This window comes from Bombina bombina, chromosome 2 (genome assembly GCF_027579735.1).
Source record: "Bombina bombina isolate aBomBom1 chromosome 2, aBomBom1.pri, whole genome shotgun sequence".
NCBI lineage: Eukaryota > Metazoa > Chordata > Amphibia > Anura > Bombinatoridae > Bombina > Bombina bombina.
In genome coordinates, this window is record NC_069500.1 from 720,002,114 (window position 1) to 720,026,850 (window position 24,737).

The window sequence follows — 24,737 nt, forward strand, 5'->3', positions numbered from 1 at the left end:
CTCAGCCTGTATTACTAAATGTAAACTTTGAAGGACACGAACGTTAAGCTAAGCAGGGCTGTATGTAACAAAGTACCAGCATCCAACTATGCTGGAGAGCCACAGTCCAGTAATTTTGAATAATGTGTCTGGGTTTCAGGTGGTCTGAAACCCGGACACATGATTTGAAACCTGGAGGTGGCAACCCTACTGGGACACATTGAACAACTGGGTGGGACACTGGGACAGCGCCTCCAAACCGGGACAATCCCAGTAAAAGTGGGACTTATGGTAAGCCTACTGAAAGGCCAAAAAAACTTTCAAAATCTGATAAGTTTCTCATAGTTTCTTTTTTGAGAGAATCCCTACCTCAGGAGCCTATGCAGATAGGAGCTATTAAGGGGCCTATTTCTGCTTCTGAATGCTCTAAACAGAGGCTTGCAGCTTCATTGGTATGCTAAGTTGACCCTTCTACAGTCTGAAGGAAGGGTAGCAGCCAAAAAAACTTTTTCAGAAGGGGAACAGGGTGAAAAGGCTAAGATATGCTAAACTCACAAAGATTGAAACAGGGTTTAACATTGAACTGTCCAGTAAATTTAAAATATAGCTGCACTGCTGTGCTCATATAATACAATACTTAAAAATCTGGACCAAAATAATTATTCTGTTTTACTGAATATATGGTACATAAGAAATTATTTATGATGCCGCTATCTCTGGTTTGATAAAAGTTGTCTATAAATTATAAAATCATTAGATAAACTTTTCTAAAGGATTGTGATTGACCATAGTGTAATAATAAAAGACACTAGAGTAATAGTCAACGTCAAGGCAGACGGCTGGCAAGGCAAGGTCACAAACCTTGCCTTGCCAGCCATCTGCCTTGACGTCAGCTTGTCTTGTGACCTGGCCTTGCCAGCTGCCTGCCTTGACCTCGCCCTGCTATTTCTCTGCTTGTACTTGCATCTTTGATCTGACTACTATTAGTTTGTGGCTCCTGCTTTTATGTACTCTTACATACTTAGCCCCTTTTCCTGCCTCCGTGTACTATTGTCTCTGTTACTCCTGGTTAAGGAATACGTCTACCGAGCACTGATTAGCGGCCAGGAATATGGTGGGTGAACTTGATCATGGTTATGTCAGTGGCATCCATGGGCTTGTGTGTTTTTCAATTATTTAGTAAGACATCATCAAAAAGGGGTCACACCCTAAATACGTCATCACTCCATTTCCATTTTCACTCTCACTGCATATTGCATTTTCTGTGTCACTGTCACTATGTGACACTTATTTTTCAATAACACTTGATCAGGTATAACAAATTGTTGGTTAAAATCTTTAACCAAAGTGTTTTTAATGCACCTGTTAACTTATATAGTTTCCCCCTATACTTTCAATGGTATTAGAGTGCACAATTAGAAACACTGCCTTAACGCTTTTGAGAACCTGTTAATGAGCATTAAGTGAGATCACACATCTGCGTTATCTGACATGAATATTGTAGCACACACTATACTACCACATGCACAATAAATATAAACCATGTACATGAACCTAAAGGCAGAACTTTTTTTCACTTTCTGTGATGACATTATTTTTTTTTTAGTGAAAATTAGGCAGCTACACAAAAGCACCAGCTAATCTGCAGTGTGTTGATTAACTGGATAATAAAGTAATTTTTAAAGTTTTATAATATATTGCAGTAGAAAAATTGCATTACAAATTAGCTGCAGAGAAAAAAAAGTTTTTTTAATGTCTCTTGAATAATTGTCTTTTGCTCTTGGTCTACAATCACATAATATTAAGGTAAAAATATATTAATGAAAAATAATATCTTACATTACAGAGTCCTAGCTTTGCAGACTGGAAAAAAGGGGCAGGTTGAAAAAAATTCCCTGAGAGCCAGTCATCAATCAGCACTGCTCCATGTTTGACTGTTCTCTTCAAACAACGCTTCGCTCTGGCTGCAGTGTGTTAAGAAAAATTAAACAGTGCAGCCAGAGCACAGCACTGTTTGAAGAGAACAGCCTGAACTGCTACCCGTTCCTGCATGTGTCCTGTTCTTTCTGCAGTCATGCTGCATTTTCTGCGATGACATCTCAGATCACAGCATGTTATGCATTGGGGTGCATGAATAGTGAAGCATGCGCTATACTACATCACACAATAAATATTAACCATGGACTTGTAAAACCTAAGCAAAAATGCAAGCATCTTGGATTGCTTTTTATACCGCTTCCATTTTTGTACTCTTCTTGTAATCTTAATCTATATATTCAGTGGAAAATTATACTATATTTTGCTACTACAAAAGCATTTTATGCTTTTTAAATACAGTATATTATAGTATTTAAGATTCACTAATTTCATTTGATTTAAGGAATAACCATAGTTTAGTTTTGCTTACAGATCCTTTCTTCTACTTCATTTTTTAGATATGTTTAGTAGTCTCAGTGTGACTGCAAATCGGAAACCTGGATCATTCATTAAAACAAAATTATACGCAGAGAGGTCATTATTTCTAAAACGTAAGTACTACTAATAAAACATTTTTTTGTTAAAATAAGTATTGTTACACAGTGAAAATGTCTCTTAAACTCATACAAATCTGACTTTACTTTTAAGAGTAGTGATTTATTTGCTAAACGTTATTGGATTTATTATCATAGAAAAATCAATATTATTAGACTTTGATGCCTCTGCTTAAAAATGCTGGGTGTTTTTTTTTTTTTTTTTTTTGAAGGTAGGTTTCAATGTGCTGATATAAAGTAATGGTTTTGGGGCTATAGGATGAATGTAACATATTCAAATGTTTTGTTGACTGAAGGTTAATGGCCAGACATGCAGTTCTTTTTAAAACAATATGTGTAGGTTTCAAAACTTTTTATCTTGAAAACAAAAGGGCATTTCCCAGCTTACTGTTAAATGATCTTAAAAGTAGTATATTGGAGTAGGTGGGATGGAAGTTGGAATAAATTATGAAACTTGTTTTGATTAGGAATAAATATGTTGAATTAGTCAAACCACAGACATGTAATGCCAACATAATACTATAAATTTATAAATGACCACAGTGCAGTGGTTACTTAACACTTAAAGTGTAAAACGTGCATACAAATATTGCTTATCTGGCTTTAGATAGACAGACAGAATTCATATCAAGATTGTTTGATTGCTGACAAGTTTATACTTGGTGCATAATATTCTTAGCTTTTTTTAGGCAAACATTATTAAAGGGACAGTCTACTGCAAAATTTTTATTGTTTAAAAAGATAATCTCTTTATTACCCATTCCCCAGTTTTGCATAACCAACACTGTTATATTAATATACTTTTACCTCTGTGATTACCTTGTATCTAAATCTCTACAGATTGCCCCCTTTATCTCAGTTCTGTTGACAGACTTGCATTTAAGCCAATTAATGCCCTCTCTCAAGTAATTCCATGGGAGTAAGCACAATCTAATCTATATGGCATACATAAACGAACACCCTCTAGCTGTGAAAAACTGTCAAATGCCCTGAGATAAGAGGCGGCCTTCAAGGGCATAGAAATTAGCATATGAGCCTTTCAGCTAAGAATAGCAAGAGAACAAAGCAAATTTGATGATAAAAGTAAAACGCAAAGTTGTTTAAAATGGCATGCTCTATCTGAATCATGAACGTTTAATTTTGACTAGACTATCCCTTTAACTGTTTACTTTAAATTATGTCCTCTCAAGTAATTTCTTATACATGTGTGTATATATAATAGAAATGATATGTTACTCAGAAATTGTGTCTAATAAATAGTGCCTGAAATCTAAATATCAGTATAACGTTTTTGAAAGATATTTTTAGTAAGAAAATTGTCAACCACTACAATTAACTAATTAAAAAAACATATCTTTAAAATGGCAATTTTCCAAGGAAAACTTAAAATTCTCCGAAGACCTCTCATTTAGAGGCTTTAAAAATGCCACCTCAAAAAGACAAAAAGTATATGCAATGGTGAAGTATGTCTTTAAAGGACTATTACATGCAGTGCAATTTAATAATTAGCAAAAAGACAACACAGCAGCACTTACTTTTAGTTTGAAATAAGCAGAAGAGTATTTTCTGACAAATTTCAAAGTTAATCCAATCCCCCACATATCATGTGAGAGCCATCAGCCAATCACAAAATGCATATATGTATATTCTGTGCACTTTTGCACATGCTCAGCAGGAGCTGGGGCCTCAAAGTGTGAATATAAAAAGAATGTGCACATTTTGATAATGGAAGTATATTGGAAAGTTTTTCTTTCATAAAGGTGGAGAGGGTCCACAAGCCATTACTCCTGGAAATTATACTCCTGGCCACTAGGCAGAGGCAAAGATTCCCAAAACTCTTAAGTGCTCCCACCTCACTAATATACCAGTCTTATCTTTGCATTGGCAAGAGGAGGTTGAATGATGGATGTGCTCCAGGTGTTCTTTTGTGAAAGGGGTTCTCTGACTGATTTGAGGCCCATTTTCCCCTCAAAGAGCTATTGATTGGACAGAGGAAAGCATATGGAGTGTCGGGGTATAAGAATATCATAAAATAATATACACATGTATACTTATAAATAATATGTCTGTGTACACCAAATAATTAATTTTGTTTATGGGAACCAAAAGGGAAAATGTATGTAAACCAGCCCCCTCTCTCACTCATCAAATAAATTACTTGCAGAACAAAGAAATGTTTTCAAAGACATTTGTTCTATTTAAACAGTCATTTCTCCAACATAGGTGTGTCCGGTCCACGGCGTCATCCTTACTTGTGGGATATTCTCTTCCCCAACAGGAAATGGCAAAGAGCCCAGCAAAGCTGGTCACATGATCCCTCCTAGGCTCCGCCTACCCCAGTCATTCTCTTTGCCGTTGTACAGGCAACATCTCCACGGAGATGGCTTAGAGTTTTTTAGTGTTTAACTGTAGTTTTTATTATTCAATCAAGAGTTTGTTATTTTGAAATAGTGCTGGTATGTACTATTTACTCAGAAACAGAAAAGAGATGAAGATTTCTGTTTGTATGAGGAAAATGATTTTAGCAACCGTCACTAAAATCCATGGCTGTTCCACACAGGACTGTTGAGAGCAATTAACTTCAGTTGGGGGAACAGTGAGCAGTCTCTTGCTGCTTGAGGTATGACACATTCTAACAAGACGATGTAATGCTGGAAGCTGTCATTTTCCCTCTGGGATCCGGTAAGCCATGTTTATTACGATTGTAAATAAGGGCTTCAAAAAGGGCTTATTAAGACTGTAGACTTTTTTTGGGCTAAATCGATTGATTATTAACACATATTTAGCCTTGAGGAATCATTTTATCTGGGTATTTTGATATAATAATATCGGCAGGCACTGTTTTAGACACCTTATTCTTTAGGGGCTTTCCCAAAGCATAGGCAGAGCCTCATTTTCGCGCCGGTGTTGCGCACTTGTTTTTGAGAGGCATGGCATGCAGTCGCATGTGAGAGGAGCTCTGATACTTAGAAAAGACTTTCTGAAGGCGTCATTTGGTATCGTATTCCCCTTGGGGCTTGGTTGGGTCTCAGCAAAGCAGATACCAGGGACTGTAAAGGGGTTAAAGTTCAAAACGGCTCCGGTTCCGTTATTTTAAGGGTTAAAGCTTCCAAATTTGGTGTGCAATACTTTTAAGGCTTTAAGACACTGTGGTGAAAATTTGGTAAATTTTGAACAATTCCTTCATGTTTTTTCGCATTTGCAGTAATAAAGTGTGTTCAGTTTAAAATTTAAAGTGACAGTAACGGTTTTATTTTAAAACGTTTTTTGTACTTGTTATCAAGTTTATGCCTGTTTAACATGTCTGAACTACCAGATAGACTGTGTTCTGAATGTGGGGAAGCCAGAATTCCTATTCATTTAAATAAATGTGATTTATGTGACAATGACAATGATGCCCAAGATGATTCCTCAAGTGAGGGGAGTAAGCATGGTACTGCATCATTCCCTCCTTCGTCTACACGAGTCTTGCCCACTCAGGAGGCCCCTAGTACATCTAGCGCGCCAATACTCCTTACTATGCAACAATTAACGGCTGTAATGGATAATTCTGTCAAAAACATTTTAGCCAAAATGAACACTTATCAGCGTAAGCGCGACTGCTCTGTTTTAGATACTGAAGAGCATGACGACGCTGATATTAATATTTCTGAAGGGCCCCTAACTCAGTCTGATGGGGCCAGGGAGGTTTTGTCTGAGGGAGAAATTACTGATTCAGGGAACATTTCTCAACAAGCTGAACCTGATGTGATTGCATTTAAATTTAAGTTGGAACATCTCCGCATTCTGCTTAAGGAGGTATTATCCACTCTGGATGATTGTGACAAGTTGGTCATCCCAGAGAAACTATGTAAAATGGACAAGTTCCTAGAGGTGCCGGGGCTCCCAGAAGCTTTTCCTATACCCAAGCGGGTGGCGGACATTGTTAATAAAGAATGGGAAAGGCCCGGTATTCCTTTCGTCCCTCCCCCCATATTTAAAAAATTGTTTCCTATGGTCGACCCCAGAAAGGACTTATGGCAGACAGTCCCCAAGGTCGAGGGAGCGGTTTCCACTTTAAACAAACGCACCACTATACCCATAGAGGATAGTTGTGCTTTCAAAGATCCTATGGATAAAAAATTAGAAGGTTTGCTTAAAAAGATGTTTGTTCAGCAGGGTTACCTTCTACAACCAATTTCATGCATTGTCCCTGTCGCTACAGCCGCATGTTTCTGGTTCGATGAGCTGATAAAGGCGGTCGACAGTGATTCTCCTCCTTATGAGGAGATTATGGACAGAATCAATGCTCTCAAATTGGCTAATTCTTTCACCCTAGACGCCACTTTGCAATTGGCTAGGTTAGCGGCTAAGAATTCTGGGTTTGCTATTGTGGCGCGCAGAGCGCTTTGGTTGAAATCTTGGTCGGCTGATGCGTCTTCCAAGAACAAGCTACTTAACATTCCTTTCAAGGGGAAAACGCTGTTTGGCCCTGACTTGAAAGAGATTATCTCGGATATCACTGGGGGTAAGGGCCACGCCCTTCCTCAGGATCGGCCTTTCAAGGCAAAAAATAAACCTAATTTTCGTCCCTTTCGTAGAAACGGACCAGCCCAAAGTGCTACGTCCTCTAAGCAAGAGGGTAATACTTCTCAAGCCAAGCCAGCTTGGAGACCAATGCAAGGCTGGAACAAGGGAAAGCAGGCCAAGAAACCTGCCACTGCTACCAAGACAGCATGAAATGTTGGCCCCCGATCCGGGACCGGATCTGGTGGGGGGCAGACTCTCTCTCTTCGCTCAGGCTTGGGCAGGAGATGTTCTGGATCCTTGGGCGCTAGAAATAGTCTCCCAAGGTTATCTTCTGGAATTCAAGGGACTTCCCCCAAGGGGGAGGTTCCACAGGTCTCAGTTGTCTTCAGACCACATAAAAAGACAGGCATTCTTACATTGTGTAGAAGACCTGTTAAAAATGGGAGTGATTCATCCCGTTCCATTAAGAGAACAAGGGATGGGGTTCTACTCCAATCTGTTTATAGTTCCCAAAAAAGAGGGAACGTTCAGACCAATCTTAGATCTCAAGATCTTAAACAAGTTTCTCAAGGTTCCATCGTTCAAGATGGAAACCATTCGAACTATTCTTCCTTCCATCCAGGAAGGTCAATTCATGACCACGGTGGATTTAAAGGATGCGTATCTACATATTCCTATCCACAAGGAACATCATCGGTTCCTGAGGTTCGCATTCCTGGACAAACATTACCAGTTCGTGTCGCTTCCTTTCGGATTAGCCACTGCTCCAAGGATTTTCACAAAGGTACTAGGGTCCCTTCTAGCTGTGCTAAGACCAAGGGGCATTGCTGTAGTACCTTACTTGGACGACATTCTGATTCAAGCGTCGTCCCTTCCTCAAGCAAAGGCTCACACGGACATTGTCCTGGCCTTTCTCAGATCTCACGGATGGAAAGTGAACGTGGAAAAGAGTTCTCTATCTCCGTCAACAAGGGTTCCCTTCTTGGGAACAATAATAGACTCCTTAGAAATGAGGATTTTTCTGACAGAGGCCAGAAAAACAAAACTTCTAGACTCTTGTCGGATACTCCATTCCGTTCCTCTTCCTTCCATAGCTCAGTGCATGGAAGTGATCGGGTTGATGGTAGCGGCAATGGACATAGTTCCTTTTGCACGCATTCATCTAAGACCATTACAACTGTGCATGCTCAGTCAGTGGAATGGGGACTATACAGACTTGTCTCCGAAGATACAAGTAAATCAGAGGACCAGAGACTCACTCCGTTGGTGGCTGTCCCTGGACAACCTGTCACGAGGGATGACATTCCGCAGACCAGAGTGGGTCATTGTCACGACCGACGCCAGTCTGATGGGCTGGGGCGCGGTCTGGGGATCCCTGAAAGCTCAGGGTCTTTGGTCTCGGGAAGAATCTCTTCTACCGATAAATATTCTGGAACTGAGAGCGATATTCAATGCTCTCAAGGCTTGGCCTCAGCTTGCGAGGGCCAAGTTCATACGGTTTCAATCAGACAACATGACAACTGTTGCGTACATCAACCATCAGGGGGGAACAAGGAGTTCCCTGGCGATGGAAGAAGTGACCAAAATCATTCTATGGGCGGAGTCTCACTCCTGCCACCTGTCTGCTATCCACATCCCAGGAGTGGAAAATTGGGAAGCGGATTTTCTGAGTCGTCAGACATTGCATCCGGGGGAGTGGGAACTCCATCCGGAAATCTTTGCCCAAGTCACTCAGCTGTGGGGCATTCCAGACATGGATCTGATGGCCTCTCGTCAGAACTTCAAAGTTCCTTGCTACGGGTCCAGATCCAGGGATCCCAAGGCGGCTCTAGTGGATGCACTAGTAGCACCTTGGACCTTCAAACTAGCTTATGTGTTCCCGCCGTTTCCTCTCATCCCCAGGCTGGTAGCCAGGATCAATCAGGAGAGGGCGTCGGTGATCTTGATAGCTCCTGCGTGGCCACGCAGGACTTGGTACGCAGATCTGGTGAATATGTCATCGGCTCCTCCTTGGAAGCTACCTTTGAGACGAGACCTTCTTGTTCAGGGTCCGTTCGAACATCCGAATCTGGTTTCACTCCAGCTGACTGCTTGGAGATTGAACGCTTGATCTTATCGAAGCGAGGATTCTCAGATTCTGTTATCGATACTCTTGTTCAGGCCAGAAAGCCTGTAACTAGAAAGATTTACCACAAAATTTGGAAAAAATATATCTGTTGGTGTGAATCTAAAGGATTCCCTTGGGACAAGGTTAAGATTCCTAGGATTCTATCCTTCCTTCAAGAAGGATTGGAAAAAGGATTATCTGCAAGTTCCCTGAAGGGACAGATTTCTGCCTTGTCTGTGTTACTTCACAAAAAGCTGGCCGCTGTGCCAGATGTTCAAGCCTTTGTTCAGGCTCTGGTTAGAATTAAGCCTGTTTACAAACCTTTGACTCCTCCTTGGAGTCTCAATTTAGTTCTTTCAGTTCTTCAGGGGGTTCCGTTTGAACCCTTGCATTCCGTTGATATTAAGTTATTATCTTGGAAAGTTTTGTTTTTAGTTGCAATTTCTTCTGCTAGAAGAGTTTCAGAATTATCTGCTCTGCAGTGTTCTCCTCCTTATCTGGTGTTCCATGCAGATAAGGTGGTTTTACGTACTAAACCTGGTTTTCTTCCAAAAGTTGTTTCTAACAAAAACATTAACCAGGAGATTATCGTACCTTCTCTGTGTCCGAAACCAGTTTCAAAGAAGGAACGTTTGTTGCACAATTTGGATGTTGTTCGCGCTCTAAAATTCTATTTAGATGCTACAAAGGATTTTAGACAAACATCTTCCTTGTTTGTTGTTTATTCTGGTAAAAGGAGAGGTCAAAAAGCAACTTCTACCTCTCTCTCTTTTTGGATTAAAAGCATCATCAGATTGGCTTACGAGACTGCCGGACGGCAGCCTCCCGAAAGAATCACAGCTCATTCCACTAGGGCTGTGGCTTCCACATGGGCCTTCAAGAACGAGGCTTCTGTTGATCAGATATGTAGGGCAGCGACTTGGTCTTCACTGCACACTTTTACCAAATTTTACAAGTTTGATACTTTTGCTTCTTCTGAGGCTATTTTTGGGAGAAAGGTTTTGCAAGCCGTGGTGCCTTCCATTTAGGTGACCTGATTTGCTCCCTCCCTTCATCCGTGTCCTAAAGCTTTGGTATTGGTTCCCATAAGTAAGGATGACGCCGTGGACCGGACACACCTATGTTGGAGAAAACAGAATTTATGTTTACCTGATAAATTACTTTCTCCAACGGTGTGTCCGGTCCACGGCCCGCCCTGGTTTTTTTAATCAGGTCTGATAATTTATTTTCTTTAACTACAGTCACCACGGTACCATATGGTTTCTCCTATGCAAATATTCCTCCTTAACGTCGGTCGAATGACTGGGGTAGGCGGAGCCTAGGAGGGATCATGTGACCAGCTTTGCTGGGCTCTTTGCCATTTCCTGTTGGGGAAGAGAATATCCCACAAGTAAGGATGACGCCGTGGACCGGACACACCGTTGGAGAAAGTAATTTATCAGGTAAACATAAATTCTGTTTTCAAAGAAAATTATAAAAGTTTAAACTGTTGAGATAGGATAGGACCATTGAGTCATTCCAATGAAGGACAAATTGTCTCAAAAGATATTAGCTATATGCTCAGTATATGACATAAGATAGGAGACACTTTTTCCTGATTAACATAGCTTTTGAAGCTCACAGCCCTGTAGGGGGTAACAACCAAATTAGCAAACAAGGACCGATGGTCAAACACATCCTGGAATATATGGAGATGATATTCTAAGCATAAACTAGATAAGCAGGTAAAATTCTGACTACATAGTGATTAGCATAGACTTGTTAATTAGTCCCTGCCTGTGTATTGAGGCAGTAAAAATTTGACCAGCTAAAAGCACATGTTCTAAATTATACTCTTAAACCCATTGTTAAAAGACAGCATAGAAATGAATACATGTGTATATATATACTTGTACATATATTCAGACAAAATATTTAATATATGTACCTTAGACTGTATTACATGTCTATAATGCAATTCAGATTGAAATGAATTAGATTAATAACTGCATTAGTAGATATAAAATGTTTAAGTTATTCCAAAATTAATACAATTTCTCTATATTCCAGGAAGTTAATGGAAAATGACAGGGAGAACATTAATGGATATTTGTGGACCTAAAAAAGCAATGATTAATAACACTATCATTTTTATTTCAGATCTACATAGACAAGATTCATGCATTCAGGATTTATTAGAAATATGAAATATATTATATCCATGTTGGGGTGCAGTGCAGTACTGAATATGAAATGTGCTGTGGTTTTTATATGAATATATATCAGGATTTTAAATGCTATTAATTTTGGAATAGTTAGCAGTATAAATTATTTTGATGTAATATGATATTAAAAGAATTTGATGTTTCATATTAAAATAATCGAGAAATTTACATGATGCTACCCTGTCTGGAATTTAGGTTGTAAGTGATTGATGCAAAAAGATATGGTTGGATAAATGATCACTTTATAAAAATGTATTAAATTGTTAAAAATGTTAGAAATGGTTAAATGAATCTTTCTTTCTTTCATGTAATTAGCAAGAGTCCATGAGCTAGTGACGTATGGGATATACATTCCTACCAGGAGGGGCAAAGTTTTCCAAACCTCAAAATGCCTATAAATACACCCCTCACCACACCCACAAATCAGTTTTACAAACTTTGCCTCCCATGGAGGTGGTGAAGTAAGTTTGTGCTAGATTCTTCGTTGATATGCTCTTCGCAGCAGGCTGGAGCCCGGTTTTCCTCTCAGTGTGCAGTGAATGTCAGATGGATGTGAAGAGAGTATTGCCTATTTGAATTCAATGATCTCCTTCTACGGGGTCTATTTCATAGGTTCTCTGTTATCGGTCGTAGAGATTCATCTCTTACCTCCTTTTTCAGATCGACGATATACTCTTATATATACCATTACCTCTACTTATTCTCGTTTCAGTACTGGTTTGGCTTTCTACTACATGTAGATGAGTGTCCTGGGGTAAGTAAGTCTTATTTTTTTTTTTCTTACCTTAAAATTTGACTTTCTTCCTGTGGGCTGTTAGGCTCGCGGGGGCTGAAAATGCTCTTTTTATTGCGTCATTTTTGGCGCTGACTTTTTTGGCGCAAAAATTTTCTTTGTCATTTCCGGCGTCATACTTGTCGCCGGAAGTTGAGTCTTTTTTTGACGTTTTTTGCGCCAAAAATGTCAGCGTCACCGGATGTGGCGTTATTTTTGGCACTTAAAGCATTTAGGCGCCAAATAATGTGGGCGTCTTTTTTTGGCGCTAAAAAATATGGGCGTCATTATTGTCTCCACATTATTTAAGTCTCATTGCTTATTTGCTTCTGGTTGCTAGGAGCTTGTTCATTGGCATTTTTTCCCATTCCTGAAACTGTCATTTAAGGAATTTGATCAATTTTGCTTTATATGTTGTTTTTTCTATTTCATATTGCAAGATGTCTCAGATTGACCCTGAATCAGAAGATACTTCTGGAAAATTGCTGCCTGATGCTGGATCTACCAAAGTTAAGTGTATTTGTTGTAAACTTGTGGTAACTGTTCCTCCGGCTGTTGTTTGTAATGAATGTCATGACAAACTTGTTAATGCAGATAATATTTCCTTTAGTAATGTTCCATTACCTGTTGCTGTTCCATCAACATCTAATATTCAGGGTGTTCCTGTTAACATACGAGATTTTGTTTCAAAATCTATTAAGAAGCTATGTCTGTTATTCCTCCTTCCAGTAAACGTAAAAGGTCTTTTAAAACTTCTCATTTTTCAGATGAATTTTTAAATGAACATCATCATTCTGATTCTGTTTCTGATAATGATTTTTCTGGTTCAGACGATTCTGTTTCAGAGGTTGATACTGATAAATCTTCATATTTATTTAAAATGGAATTTATTCGTTCTTTACTTAAAGAAGTCTTAATTACATTAGAAATAGAGGAATCTGGTCCTCTTGATACTAAATCTAAACGTTTGAATACGGTTTTTAAACCTCCTGTAGTTATTCCGGAGGTTTTTCCCGTCCCTGATGCTATTTCTGAAGTAATTTCCAGGGAATGGAATAATTTGGGTAATTCATTTACTCCTTCTAAACGGTTTAAGCAATTATATCCTGTGCCATCTGACAGATGAGAGTTTTGGGACAAAATCCCTAAGGTTGATGGGGCTATCTCTACTCTTGCTAAACGTACTACTATTCCTACGGCAGATAGTACTTCCTTTAAGGATCCTTTAGATAGGAAAATTGAATCCTTTCTAAGAAAAGCTTACTTATGTTCAGGTAATCTTCTTAGACCTGCTATATCTTTGGCGGATGTTGCTGCAGCTTCAACTTTCTGGTTGGAAGCTTTAGCACAACAAGTAACAGATCATAATACTTATAGCATTGTTAATCTTCTTCAACATGCTAATAACTTTATTTGTGATGCCATCTTTGATATCATTAGGGTTGATGTCAGGTATATGTCTTTAGCTATTTTAGCTAGAAGAGCTTTATGGCTTAAAACTTGGAATGCTGTTATGTCTTCTAAGTCAACTTTGCTTTCCCTTTCTTTCCAGGGTAATAAATTGTTTGGTTCACAGTTGGATTCTATTATTTCAACTGTTACTGGGGGGAAAGGAACTTTTTTTACCACAGGATAAAAAATCTAAAGGTAAATTTAGGTCTGCTAATTGTTTTCGTTCCTTTCGTCACAATAAGTGCCCTTCTATCTGTAATCAGAGAACAGGGTATTGTGGTATTTCCTTATTTGGACGATATCTTGGTACTTGCTCAGTCTTCACATTTAGCAGAATCTCATACGAATCGACTTGTATCGTTTCTTCAAGAACATGGTTGGAGGATCAATTTACCAAAGAGTTCGTTGATTCCTCAGACAAGGGTAACCTTTTTAGGTTTCCAGATAGATTCAGTGTCCATGTCTCTGTCGCTAACAGACAAGAGACGTCTGAAATTGGTTTCAGCTTGTCGAAACCTTCAGTCTCAATCATTCCCTTCGGTAGCCTTATGCATGGAAATTCTAGGTCTTACGACTGCTGCATCGGACGCGATCCCCTTTGCTCGTTTTCACATGCGACCTCTTCAGCTCTGTATGCTGAACCAGTGGTGCAGGGATTATACAAAGATATCACAATTAATATCTTTAAAACCGATTGTACGACACTCTCTGACGTGGTGGACAGACCACCATCGTTTAGTTCAGGGGGCTTCTTTTGTTCTTCCGACCTGGACTGTGATCTCAACAGATGCAAGTCTGACAGGTTGGGGAGCTGTATGGGGGTCTCTGACAGCACAAGGGGTTTGGGAATCTCAGGAGGCAAGATTACCAATCAACATTTTGGAACTCTGTGCGATTTTCAGAGCTCTTCAGTCGTGGCCTCTTCTAAAGAGAGAGTCGTTCATTTGTTTTCAGACGGACAATGTCACAACCGTGGCATATGTCAATCATCAAGGAGGGACTCACAGTCCTCTGGCTATGAAAGAAGTATCTCGAATACTTGTATGGGCGGAATCCAGCTCCTGTCTAATATCTGCGGTTCATATCCCAGGTATAGACAATTGGGAAGCGGATTATCTCAGTCGCCAAACATTACATCCGGGTGAATGGTCTCTTCACCCAGAGGTATTTCGTCAGATTGTTCAAATGTGGGGACTTCCAGAAATAGATCTGATGGCTTCTCATCTAAACAAGAAGCTTCCCAGGTATCTGTCCAGATCCAGGGATCCTCAGGCGGAAGCAGTGGATGCATTGTCACTTCCTTGGAAGTATCATCCTGCCTATATCTTTCCGCCTCTAGTTCTTCTTCCAAGAGTGATTTCCAAGATTCTAAAGGAGCATTAGTTTGTTTTGCTGGTGGCTCCAGCATGGCCTCACAGGTTTTGGTATGCGGATCTTGTCCGGATGGCTACTTGCCAACCGTGGACTCTTCCGTTAAGACCAGACCTTCTATCGCAAGGTCCTTTTTTCCATCAGGATCTCAAATCCTTAAATTTGAAGGTATGGAGATTGAACGCTTGATTCTCAGTCATAGAGGTTTCTCTGACTCCGTAATTAATACTATGTTACAGGCTCGTAAATCTGTATCTAGGAAGATATATTATCGAGTCTGGAAGGCTTACATTTCTTGGTGTTCTTCTCATCTTTTTTCTTAGCATTCTTTTAGAATTCCTAGAATTTTACAGTTTCTTCAGGATGGTTTGGATAAAGGTTTGTCTGCAAGTACCTTGAAAGGACAAATCTCTGCTCTTTCTGTTCTTTTTCACAGAATGATTGCTAATCTTCCTGATATTCATTGTTTTGTTCAGGCTTTGGTTCGTATAAAACCTGTCATTAAGTCAATTTCTCCTCCTTGGAGTTTGAATTTGGTTCTGGGGGCTCTTCAAGCTCCTCCGTTTGAACCTATGCATTCGCTGGATATTAAATTACTTTCTTGGAAAGTTTTGTTTCTTTTGGCCATCTCTTCTGCTAGAAGAGTTTCTGAATTATTTGCTCTTTCTTGTGAGTCTCCTTTCCTGATTTTTCATCAGGATAAGGCGGTGTTGCGAACATTTAAATTTTTACCTAAGGATGTGAATTCTAACAACATTAGTAGAGAAATTGTGGTTCCTTCATTGTGTCCTAATCCTAAGAACTCTAAGGAAAGATCGTTGCATTCTTTGGGTGTAGTTAGAGGTTTGAAATATTATGTTGAAGCTACTAAAGATTTCCGAAAGACTTATAGTCTATTTGTTATCTTTTCTGGTTCTAGGAAAGGTCAGAAGGCTTCTGCCATTTCTTTGGCATCTTGGTTAAAGTCTTTGATTCATCATGCTTATGTTGAGTCGGGTAGAACTCCGCCTCAAAGGATTACAGCTCATTCGACTAGGTCAGTCTCTACTTCCTGGGCATTTAGGATTGAAGCTTCGGTTGATCAGATTTGCAAAGCAGCAACTTGGTCTTCTTTGCATACTTTTACTAAATTCTACCATTTTGATGTGTTTTCTTCTTCTGAAGCAGTCTTTGGTAGAAAAGTACTTCAGGCAGCTGTTTCAGTTTGATTCTTCTGCTTATAATTTTTAGTTTTTTTCATTATAAGATTTAAACTTTGTTTTGGGGTGTGGATTATTTTTCAGCGGAATTGGCTGTTTTTATTTTATCCCTCCCTCTCTAGTGACGCTTGCGTGGAAGATCCACATCTTGGGTATTCATTATCCCATACGTCACTAGCTCATGGACTCTTGCTAATTACATGAAAGAAAACATAATTTATGTAAGAACTTACCTGATAAATTCATTTCTTTCATATTAGCAAGAGTCCATGAGGCCCACCCTTTTTGAGGTGGTTATGATTTTTTTGTATAAAGCACAATTATTCCAATTCCTTATTTTTTATGCTTTCGCACTTTTTTCTTATCACCCCACTTCTTGGCTATTCGTTAAACTGATTTGTGGGTGTGGTGAGGGGTGTATTTATAGGCATTTTGAGGTTTGGGAAACTTTGCCCCTCCTGGTAGGAATGTATATCCCATACGTCACTAGCTCATGGACTCTTGCTAATATGAAAGAAATGAATTTATCAGGTAAGTTCTTACATAAATTATGTTTTCATGTAATTGGCAAGAGTCCATGAGCTAGTGACATATGGGATATACAATCCAACCAGGAGGGGCAAAGTTTCCCAAACCTCAAAATGCCTATAAATACACCCCTCACCACACCCACAATTCAGTTTTACAAACTTTGCCTCCTATGGAGGTGGTGAAGTAAGTTTGTGCTATGATTTCTCTTACTTTGGTGTGTCCGGTCCACGGCTTCATCCTTACTTGTGGGATATTCTCAATCCCTACAGGAAGTGGCAAAGAGAGCACACAGCAGAGCTGTCCATATAGCTCCCCTCAGGCTCCGCCCCCCAGTCATTCTCTTTGCCGCTCTAAACAAGTAGCATCTCCACGGGGTGGTAAAGAGTTTGTGGTGTTAGTTTGTAGTTTTTATTTCTTCTATCAAAAGTTTTGTTTTTGTTTGCTATTTCTTCTGCTCGAAGAGTTTCTGAATTGTCTGCTTTGCAGTGTACCTCACCCTATCTGGTGTTCCATACAGATAAGGTTGTTTTGCGTACCAAGCCTGGTTTTCTTCCAAAGGTAGTTTCCAATAAGAATATTAACCAGGAAATAGTTGTTCCTTCTCTGTGTCCTAATCCAGTTTCTAAAAAGGAACGTCAGTTACGCAATCTAGATGTGGTTCATGCTTTAAAAATCTATTTAGAAGCAACAAAAGATTTCAGACAAACATCATCCTTGTTTGTCGTTTATTCTGGTAAGAGGAGAGGTAAGAAAGCAACTGCTACCTCTCTTTCCTTCTGGCTGAAAAGCATCATCCGATTGGCTTATGAGACTGCCGGACGGCAGCCTCCTGAACGAATTACCACTCACTCCATTAGAGCTGTGGCTTCCACATGGGCTTTCAAGAACGAGGCTTCTGTTGAACAGATTTGTAAGGCAGCGACTTGGTCTTCACTGCATACATTTGCCAAATTTTACAAATTCGATACTTTTGCTTCTTCGGAGGCTATTTTTGGGAGAAAGGTTTTACAAGCAGTGGTGCCTTCCGTTTAGGTTACCTGACTGTTTCCCTCCCTTCATCCATGTCCTAAAGCTTTGTTATTGGTTCCCACAAGTAAGGATAAAGCCGTGGACCGGACACACCAATGTAAGAGAAAACAGAATTTATGCTTACCTGATAAATTTCTTTCTCTTACGGTGTGTCCGGTCCACGGCCCACCCTGGCGATTTAGTCAGGTCTAAAAACTTTTTTGTAAACTACAGTCACCACTGCACCCTATGGTTCTCCTTTTTCTCCTAACCGTCGGTAGAATGACTGGGGGGGCGGAGCCTGAGGGGAGCTATATGGACAGCTCTGCTGTGTGCTCTCTTTGCCACTTCCTGTAGGGATTGAGAATATCCCACAAGTAAGGATGAAGCCGTGGACCGGACACACCGTAAGAGAGAGAAATTTATCAGGTAAGCATAAATTCTGTTTTCTACGTTGATATGCGCTTCTCAGCATTGTTGAAGCCCGATTCCTCTTAGAGTACAGCGAATGTCAGAGGGACGTGAATGGAGTATCACTTATTTGAATACAATGATTTCCCTAACGGGGGTCTATTTCATAGGTTCTCTGTTATCGGTCGTAGAGATTCATCTCCTACCTCCCTTTTCAAATCGACGATATACTCTCAATTTACCATTTTTTTTTTAACATCATTTTTATTATTTTTAAAAAATAGTTACAATCACAGGAAATACCACACAGGGTATACAACAAAAAAAAAAAAAGAAAAGAGTATGCAAAAAGAAACTTGCAACCACCGCTCCTACAGCTGTGGTTGTAAACACAAAATACAGTATCTTTGGCATATTGCATGAAGAAAAAACAAGAGTCCCTGTGGTTTAAAAAATTTGGTTTCAACTAAAGTACAATAGTAACAGAACCTCTGTTATCCAATTTCTTGAGTTTTTTATTTCTTTGAAAATCTGATCTTAAAAAAAACAAGACTATTGTATTGTGTTGCATAACCAGACTCATGGTTGGATACTAAGGCCCTAATCAGCCAGGGCAGAGCCATAGCTACTTCAACAAAGACAGAGACAAAAAACAAAAACAAGGACAAAAAAAAAAAAAAGCTTTGTGCAATTTATAAATAATATGCACCTGAAATTAACCATTGAACAATACGATACTTCGATCGACTCAGAACAGGAGATTAAAAAATTTCTTAATAAATGGATTCATTTCCTACAAAGTCTACCTACGGGTATACAAAAACAATACATTTTTCCGTTCCGTAACTCAGTTCCTGTTCTAGAAGCTTGCCTTAGAGGCGAACTTTCTATTTGAGGATATGTACCGTATTAGAGTTGTGAGGAAGGCCCGGGAGGAGGAAGTTTTTCTCTCAATTTATCATTACCTCTACTAATAACTGTTTTAGTACTGGTTTGGCTATACTAATAACTGTTTTAGTACTGGTTTGGCTATCTGCTATATGTGTATGGGTGTCTTTTGGTAAGTATGTTTTCATTACTTAAGACACTCTCAGCTATGGTTTGGCACTTTATGCATTTATATAAAGTTCTAAATATATGTATTGTACTTATATTTGCCATGAGTCAGGTTCATGTATTTCCTTCTGCAGACTGTCAGTTTCATATTTGGGGAATGTAAACATTTTAAGAAATTTATTTCTTACCTGGGGTTTAGTCTTTTTTTCAATTGACTACTTCTTGCAATTGCGGGTATTAGGCCCACGGGTGCGTCAAATGCTAAACTTCATTGCGTCATTCTTGGCGCGAAAAATTTTTGGCGCGGAAAAATTACATTTATGACGCAGCTTCGTCATTTCTGGCGTCATACGTGACGCCGAGACCTTTCACATGGCGACTTCATTAGTGACGCAAGTGTGTCATTTCCGGTTATTTTTGGCGCCAAAAAAAGTTTACGTTACGTTGTGCGTCATACTTGGCGCCAAACTTTTTCATTATTTCAATACCCCTTGTATGTTTGCCTCTTGCTTTTTGCTTTCAGAGGCCTATGCTATTGCATTTTTTCCCATTCCTGAAACTGTCATATAAGGAAATAGATAATTTTGCTTTATATGTTGTTTTTTCTCTTACATTGTGCAAGATGTCCCAATCTGATCCTGCCTCAGAAGTTTCTGCTGGAACATTGCTGCCTGACATCGGTTCTACCAAAGCTAAGTGCATTTGTTGTAAAATTGTAGAAATTATTCCACCGAATGTCATTTGTAAAAGTTGTCATGATAAACTTTTACATGCAGATAGTGTTTCCATCAGTAATAGTACATTGCCAGTTGCAGTTCCTTCAACTTCTAATGTGCATGATATACCTGTAAATTTTAAAGAATTTGTTTCTGATTCTATTATGAAGGCTTTGTCTGCATTTCCACCTTCTAATAAACGTAAAAGGTCTTTTAAAACTTCTCATTTAGCTGATGAAATTTCAAATGACCAACAACATAATAATTTATCCTCTTCTGATGAGGATCTATCTGATTCAGAAGATCCTTCCTCAGACATTGACACTGACAAATCTACTTATTTATTTAAAATAGAGTATATGCGTTCTTTATTAAAAGAAGTGTTAATTACTTTGGATATTGAGGTAACCAGTCCTATTGACATTCAGTCTAATAAAAGTTTAAATGCTGTTTTTAAACCTCCTGTGGTTTCTCCAGGGGTTTTTCCCATTCCTGAGGCTATTTCTGATATGATTTCTAGGGAATGGAAAAAGCCAGGTACTTCTTTTATTCCTTCTTCAAGGTTTAAAAAATTGTATCCTTTACCAGCAAAATCTATAGAGTTTTGGGAAAAAATTCCCAAAGTTGATGGGGCTATTTCTACTCTTGCTAAACGTACCACTATTCCTATGGAAGATAGCACTTCCTTTAAGGATCCTTTAGATAGGAAGCTTGAATCTTATCTAAGGAAGGCCTATTTATATTCAGGTCATCTTCTCAGACCTGCTATTTCTTTGGCTGATGTTGCGGCTGCATCAACTTTCTGGTTGGAAAATTTAGCGCAACATGAATTGGATTCTGACATATCTAGCATTATTCGCTTACTGCAACATGCTAATCATTTTATTTGTAATGCTATTTTTGATATCAAAATTGATGTTAGATCCATGTCTTTAGCTGTATTAGCTAGAAGAGCTTTTTGGCTTAAGTCTTGGAATGCTGATATGACATCTAAATCTAGATTACTATCTCTTTCTTTCCAAGGTAATAATTTATTTGTTTCTCAGTTGGATTCTATTATTTCAACTATCACTGAGGGAAAAGGAGTTTTTTGCCTCAGGATAAAAAACCTAAGGGTAAATCTAAGGCTTCTAACCGTTTTCGTTCCTTTCGTCAGAATAAGGAACAAAAACTCAATCCTTCCCCCAAGGAATCCGCTTCCAATTGGAAGCCTTCCTCAAATTGGAATAAATCCAAGCCGTTTAGGAAACCAAAGTAAGCCTCTAATTCCGCATGAAGGTGCGGCCCTCATTCCAGCTCAGCTGGTAGGGGGCAGATTAAGGTTTTTCAAGGATTTTTGGATAAAATCTGTCCAAAATCATTGGATTCAGAGCATTGTCTCTCCAGGGTATCGAATAGGATTCAGAGTAAAACCTCCTGTGAGAAGATTTTTTCCCTCACGCATCCCTGTAAAGCTCAGGCTTTTCTGAAGTGTGTTTCAGACCTGGAGTCTTAAGGGGTAATCATGCCAGTTCCTCCTCAGGAACAAGGTTTGGGGTTTTATTCAAACCTATTCATTGTACCAAAGAAAGAAAATTTATTCAGACCAGTTCTGGATCTAAAAATTTTGAATCGTTATGTAAGAGTACCAACTTTCAAGATGGTGACTATAAGGACTATTCTGCCTTTTGTTCAGCGAGGTCATTATATGTCCAAAATAGACTTGCAGGATGCATACCTTCATATTCCAATTCATCCAGAACACTATCAGTTTCTGAGATTCTCTTTTCTAGGCAAGCATTACCAATTTGTTGCTCTTCCATTTGGCCTAGCAACAGCTCCAAGAATCTTTTCAAAGGTTCTGGGTGCCCTACTATCTGTAATCAGAGAACAGGGTATTGCAGTGTTTCCTTATTTGGACGATATCTTAGTACTAGCTCAGTCTTTACGTTCTGCAGAATCTCACACGAATCAACTAGTGTTGTTTCTTCGGAAACATGGTTGGAGGATCAATTTACCAAAAAGTTTCTTGATTCCTCAGACAAGGGTCACCTTTTTAGGCTTCCAGATAGATTCAGTGTCCATGACTCTGTCTCTAACAGACAAGAGACGTTTAAAATTGGTCGCAGCATGCCGGCACCTTCAGTCTCAGTCATTCCCTTCAGTAGCTATGTGCATGGAAGTTTTAGATCTCATGACTGCAGCATCGGACGCGATCCCCTTTGCTCGTTTTCACATGAGACCTCTACAGCTTTGTATGCTGATTCAATGGTACAATTAATATCCTTAAATCCCAATGTACGACACTCTCTGTCATGGTGGATAGATCACCATCGTTTGGTTCAAGGGGCTTCTTTTGTTCTGCCAACCTGGACTGTGATCTCAACAGATGCGAGTCTTTCAGGTTGGGGAGCTGTTTGGGGATCTCTGACAGCACAAGGGGTTTGGAAATCTCAAGAGGCGAGATTACCAATAAATATTTTAGAACTCCGTGCAATTCTCAGGGCTCTTCAGTTCTGGCCTCTGCTAAAGTGAGAACCGTTCATTTGTTTTCAGACAGACAATATCACAACTGTGGCTTATGTCAATCATCAGGGTGGGACTCACAGTCCCCAAGCTATGAAAGAAGTATCTTGGATACTTGCTTGGGCGGAATCCAGCTCCTGTCTAATCTCTGCGGTGCATATCCCAGGTGTAGACAATTGGGAGGCGGATTATCTCAGCCGCCAGACTTTACATCCAGGGGAGTGGTCTCTCCATCCAGATGTGTTTTCTCAGATTGATGTGGGGTCTTCCAGAGAGATCTCATGGCCTCTCATCTAAACAAGAAACTTCCCAGATATCTATCCAGGTTCCGGGATGTTCAGGCGGAAGCAGTGGATGCGTTGACACTTCCTTGGTGTTATCATCCTGCTTAAATCTTCCCGCCTCTAGTTCTTCTTCCAAAAGTGATCTCCAAAATCATCATGGAACAGTCTTTTGTGTTGCTGGTGGCTCCAGCATGGCCACACAGGTTTTGGTATGCGGATCTGGTTCGGATGTCCAGTTGCCCGCCTTTGGCCACTTCCTTTACGGCCGGACCTACTATCTCAATGTCCGTTTTTCCATCAGGATCTTAAATCATTACATTTGAAGGTATGGAAATTGAACGCTTAGTTTTAAGTCATAGAGGGTTCTCTGACTCAGTGATTAATACTATGTTACAAGCTCGTAAATCTCTTTTCTAGAAAGATTTATTATAGTGTTTGGAAGACTTACATTTCATGGTGTTCTTCTCTTAAATTCTCCTGGCATTCTTTTAGAATTCCTAGAATTTTACAGTTTCTTCAGGATGGTTTGGATAAGGGTTTGTCTGCAAGTTCATTGAAGGACAAATCTCTGCTCTTTCTGTTTTATTTCACAGAAAGATTGCTATACTTCCTGATATACACTGTTTTGTACAGGCTTTAGTTCGTATTAAGCCTGTCATTAAATCAATTTCTCCTTCTTGGAGTCTTAATTTGGTTCTGAAGGCTTTACAGGCTCCTCCATTTGAACCTATGCATTCTTTGGACATTAAACTACTTTCTTGGAAATTGTTGTTTCTTTTGGCCATCTCTTCTGCTAGAAGAGTTTCTGAGTTATCTGCCCTTTCTTGTGAGTCTCCTTTTCTGATTTTAAATCAGGATAAGGCAGTTTTGCGGACTTCTTTTAAATTTTTACCTAAAGTTGTGAATTCTAACAACATTAGTAGAGAAATTGTTGTTCCTTCCTTATGTCCTAATCCTAAGAATTCTTTGGAGAGATCCTTACATTCTTTGGATGTGGTAAGAGCTTTGAAATATTATGTGGAAGCTACTAAAAATTTCAGGAAGACTTCCAGTCTATTTGTTTTATTTTCTGGTCCTAGGAAAGGTCAGAAGGCTTCTGCTATTTCCTTGGCTTCTTGGTTGAAACTTTTGATTCATCAAGCTTATTTGGAGTCTGGTCAGGCCCCGCCTCAGAGAATTACAGCTCATTCTACTAGATCAGCCTCTACTTCGTGGGCTTTTAAGAATGAAGCTTCAGTTGATCAGATTTGCAAAGCGCCAACTTGGTCCTCTTTGCATACATTTACTAAATTCTACCGTTTTGATGTATTTGCTTCTTCTGAAGCAGTTTTTGGTAGAAAAGTTATTCAGGCAGCTGTTTCAGTTTGATTCTTCTGCTTTTGATTTCAGTTTTTTTCTTTCAAAATGAAAATAAACTTATTTTTTTGGGTTGCGGATTAATTTTTTTCAGCGCAATATGTCTGTTTTTATTTTTATTCCCTCCCTCTCTAGTGACTCTTGAGTGGAAGATCCACATCTTGGGTATTGATATCCCAAATGTCACTAGCTCATGGACTCTTGCCAATTGCATGAAAGAAAACATAATTTATGTAAGAACTTACCTGATAAATTCATTTCTTTCATATTGGCAAGAGTCCATGAGGCCCACCCTTTTTATGGTGGTTATGATTTTTTGTATAAAGCACAATTATTTCCAAATTTCCTTTATTGATGCTTTCTACTCCTTTCTTTATCACCCCACTGCTTGGCTATTCGTTAAACTGAATTGTGGGTGTGGTGAGGGGTGTATTTATAGGCATTTTGAGGTTTGGGAAACTTTGCCCCTCCTGGTAGGATTGTATATCCCATATGTCACTAGCTCATGGACTCTTGCCAATATTAAAGAAATGAATTTATCAGGTAAGTGCTTACATAAATTATGTTGTTTGTTTGTCTGCTGCCCCCCGATGGCCAAAATCCGGTATTACAGCCAAAAAAAACTCGACTGTTAAAAGATACTTCCCAGATGAACCAATCCATGTTCAGTTTCAAAGGGCCAATCCGAGACAAGCTTCCGTTGGGTGTTTCCAATCTCACCAATGATGGTACTGATCAAAAAAGGG

General features: G+C 39.3%; 1 protein-coding gene across 1 annotated transcript in view; it reads left to right on the forward strand.

Annotated features, from left to right (window-relative positions):
• The window catches only part of TRIM14 (tripartite motif containing 14), a 307,177-nt gene that overhangs the window by 221,959 nt on the left and 60,481 nt on the right, over nt 1–24,737 (forward strand). The window contains exon 4 of the mRNA XM_053700018.1: nt 2,415–2,507. Coding sequence (XP_053555993.1) covers nt 2,415–2,507 — 93 coding nt within the window. The remainder of the gene's footprint in view (nt 1–2,414; nt 2,508–24,737) is intronic.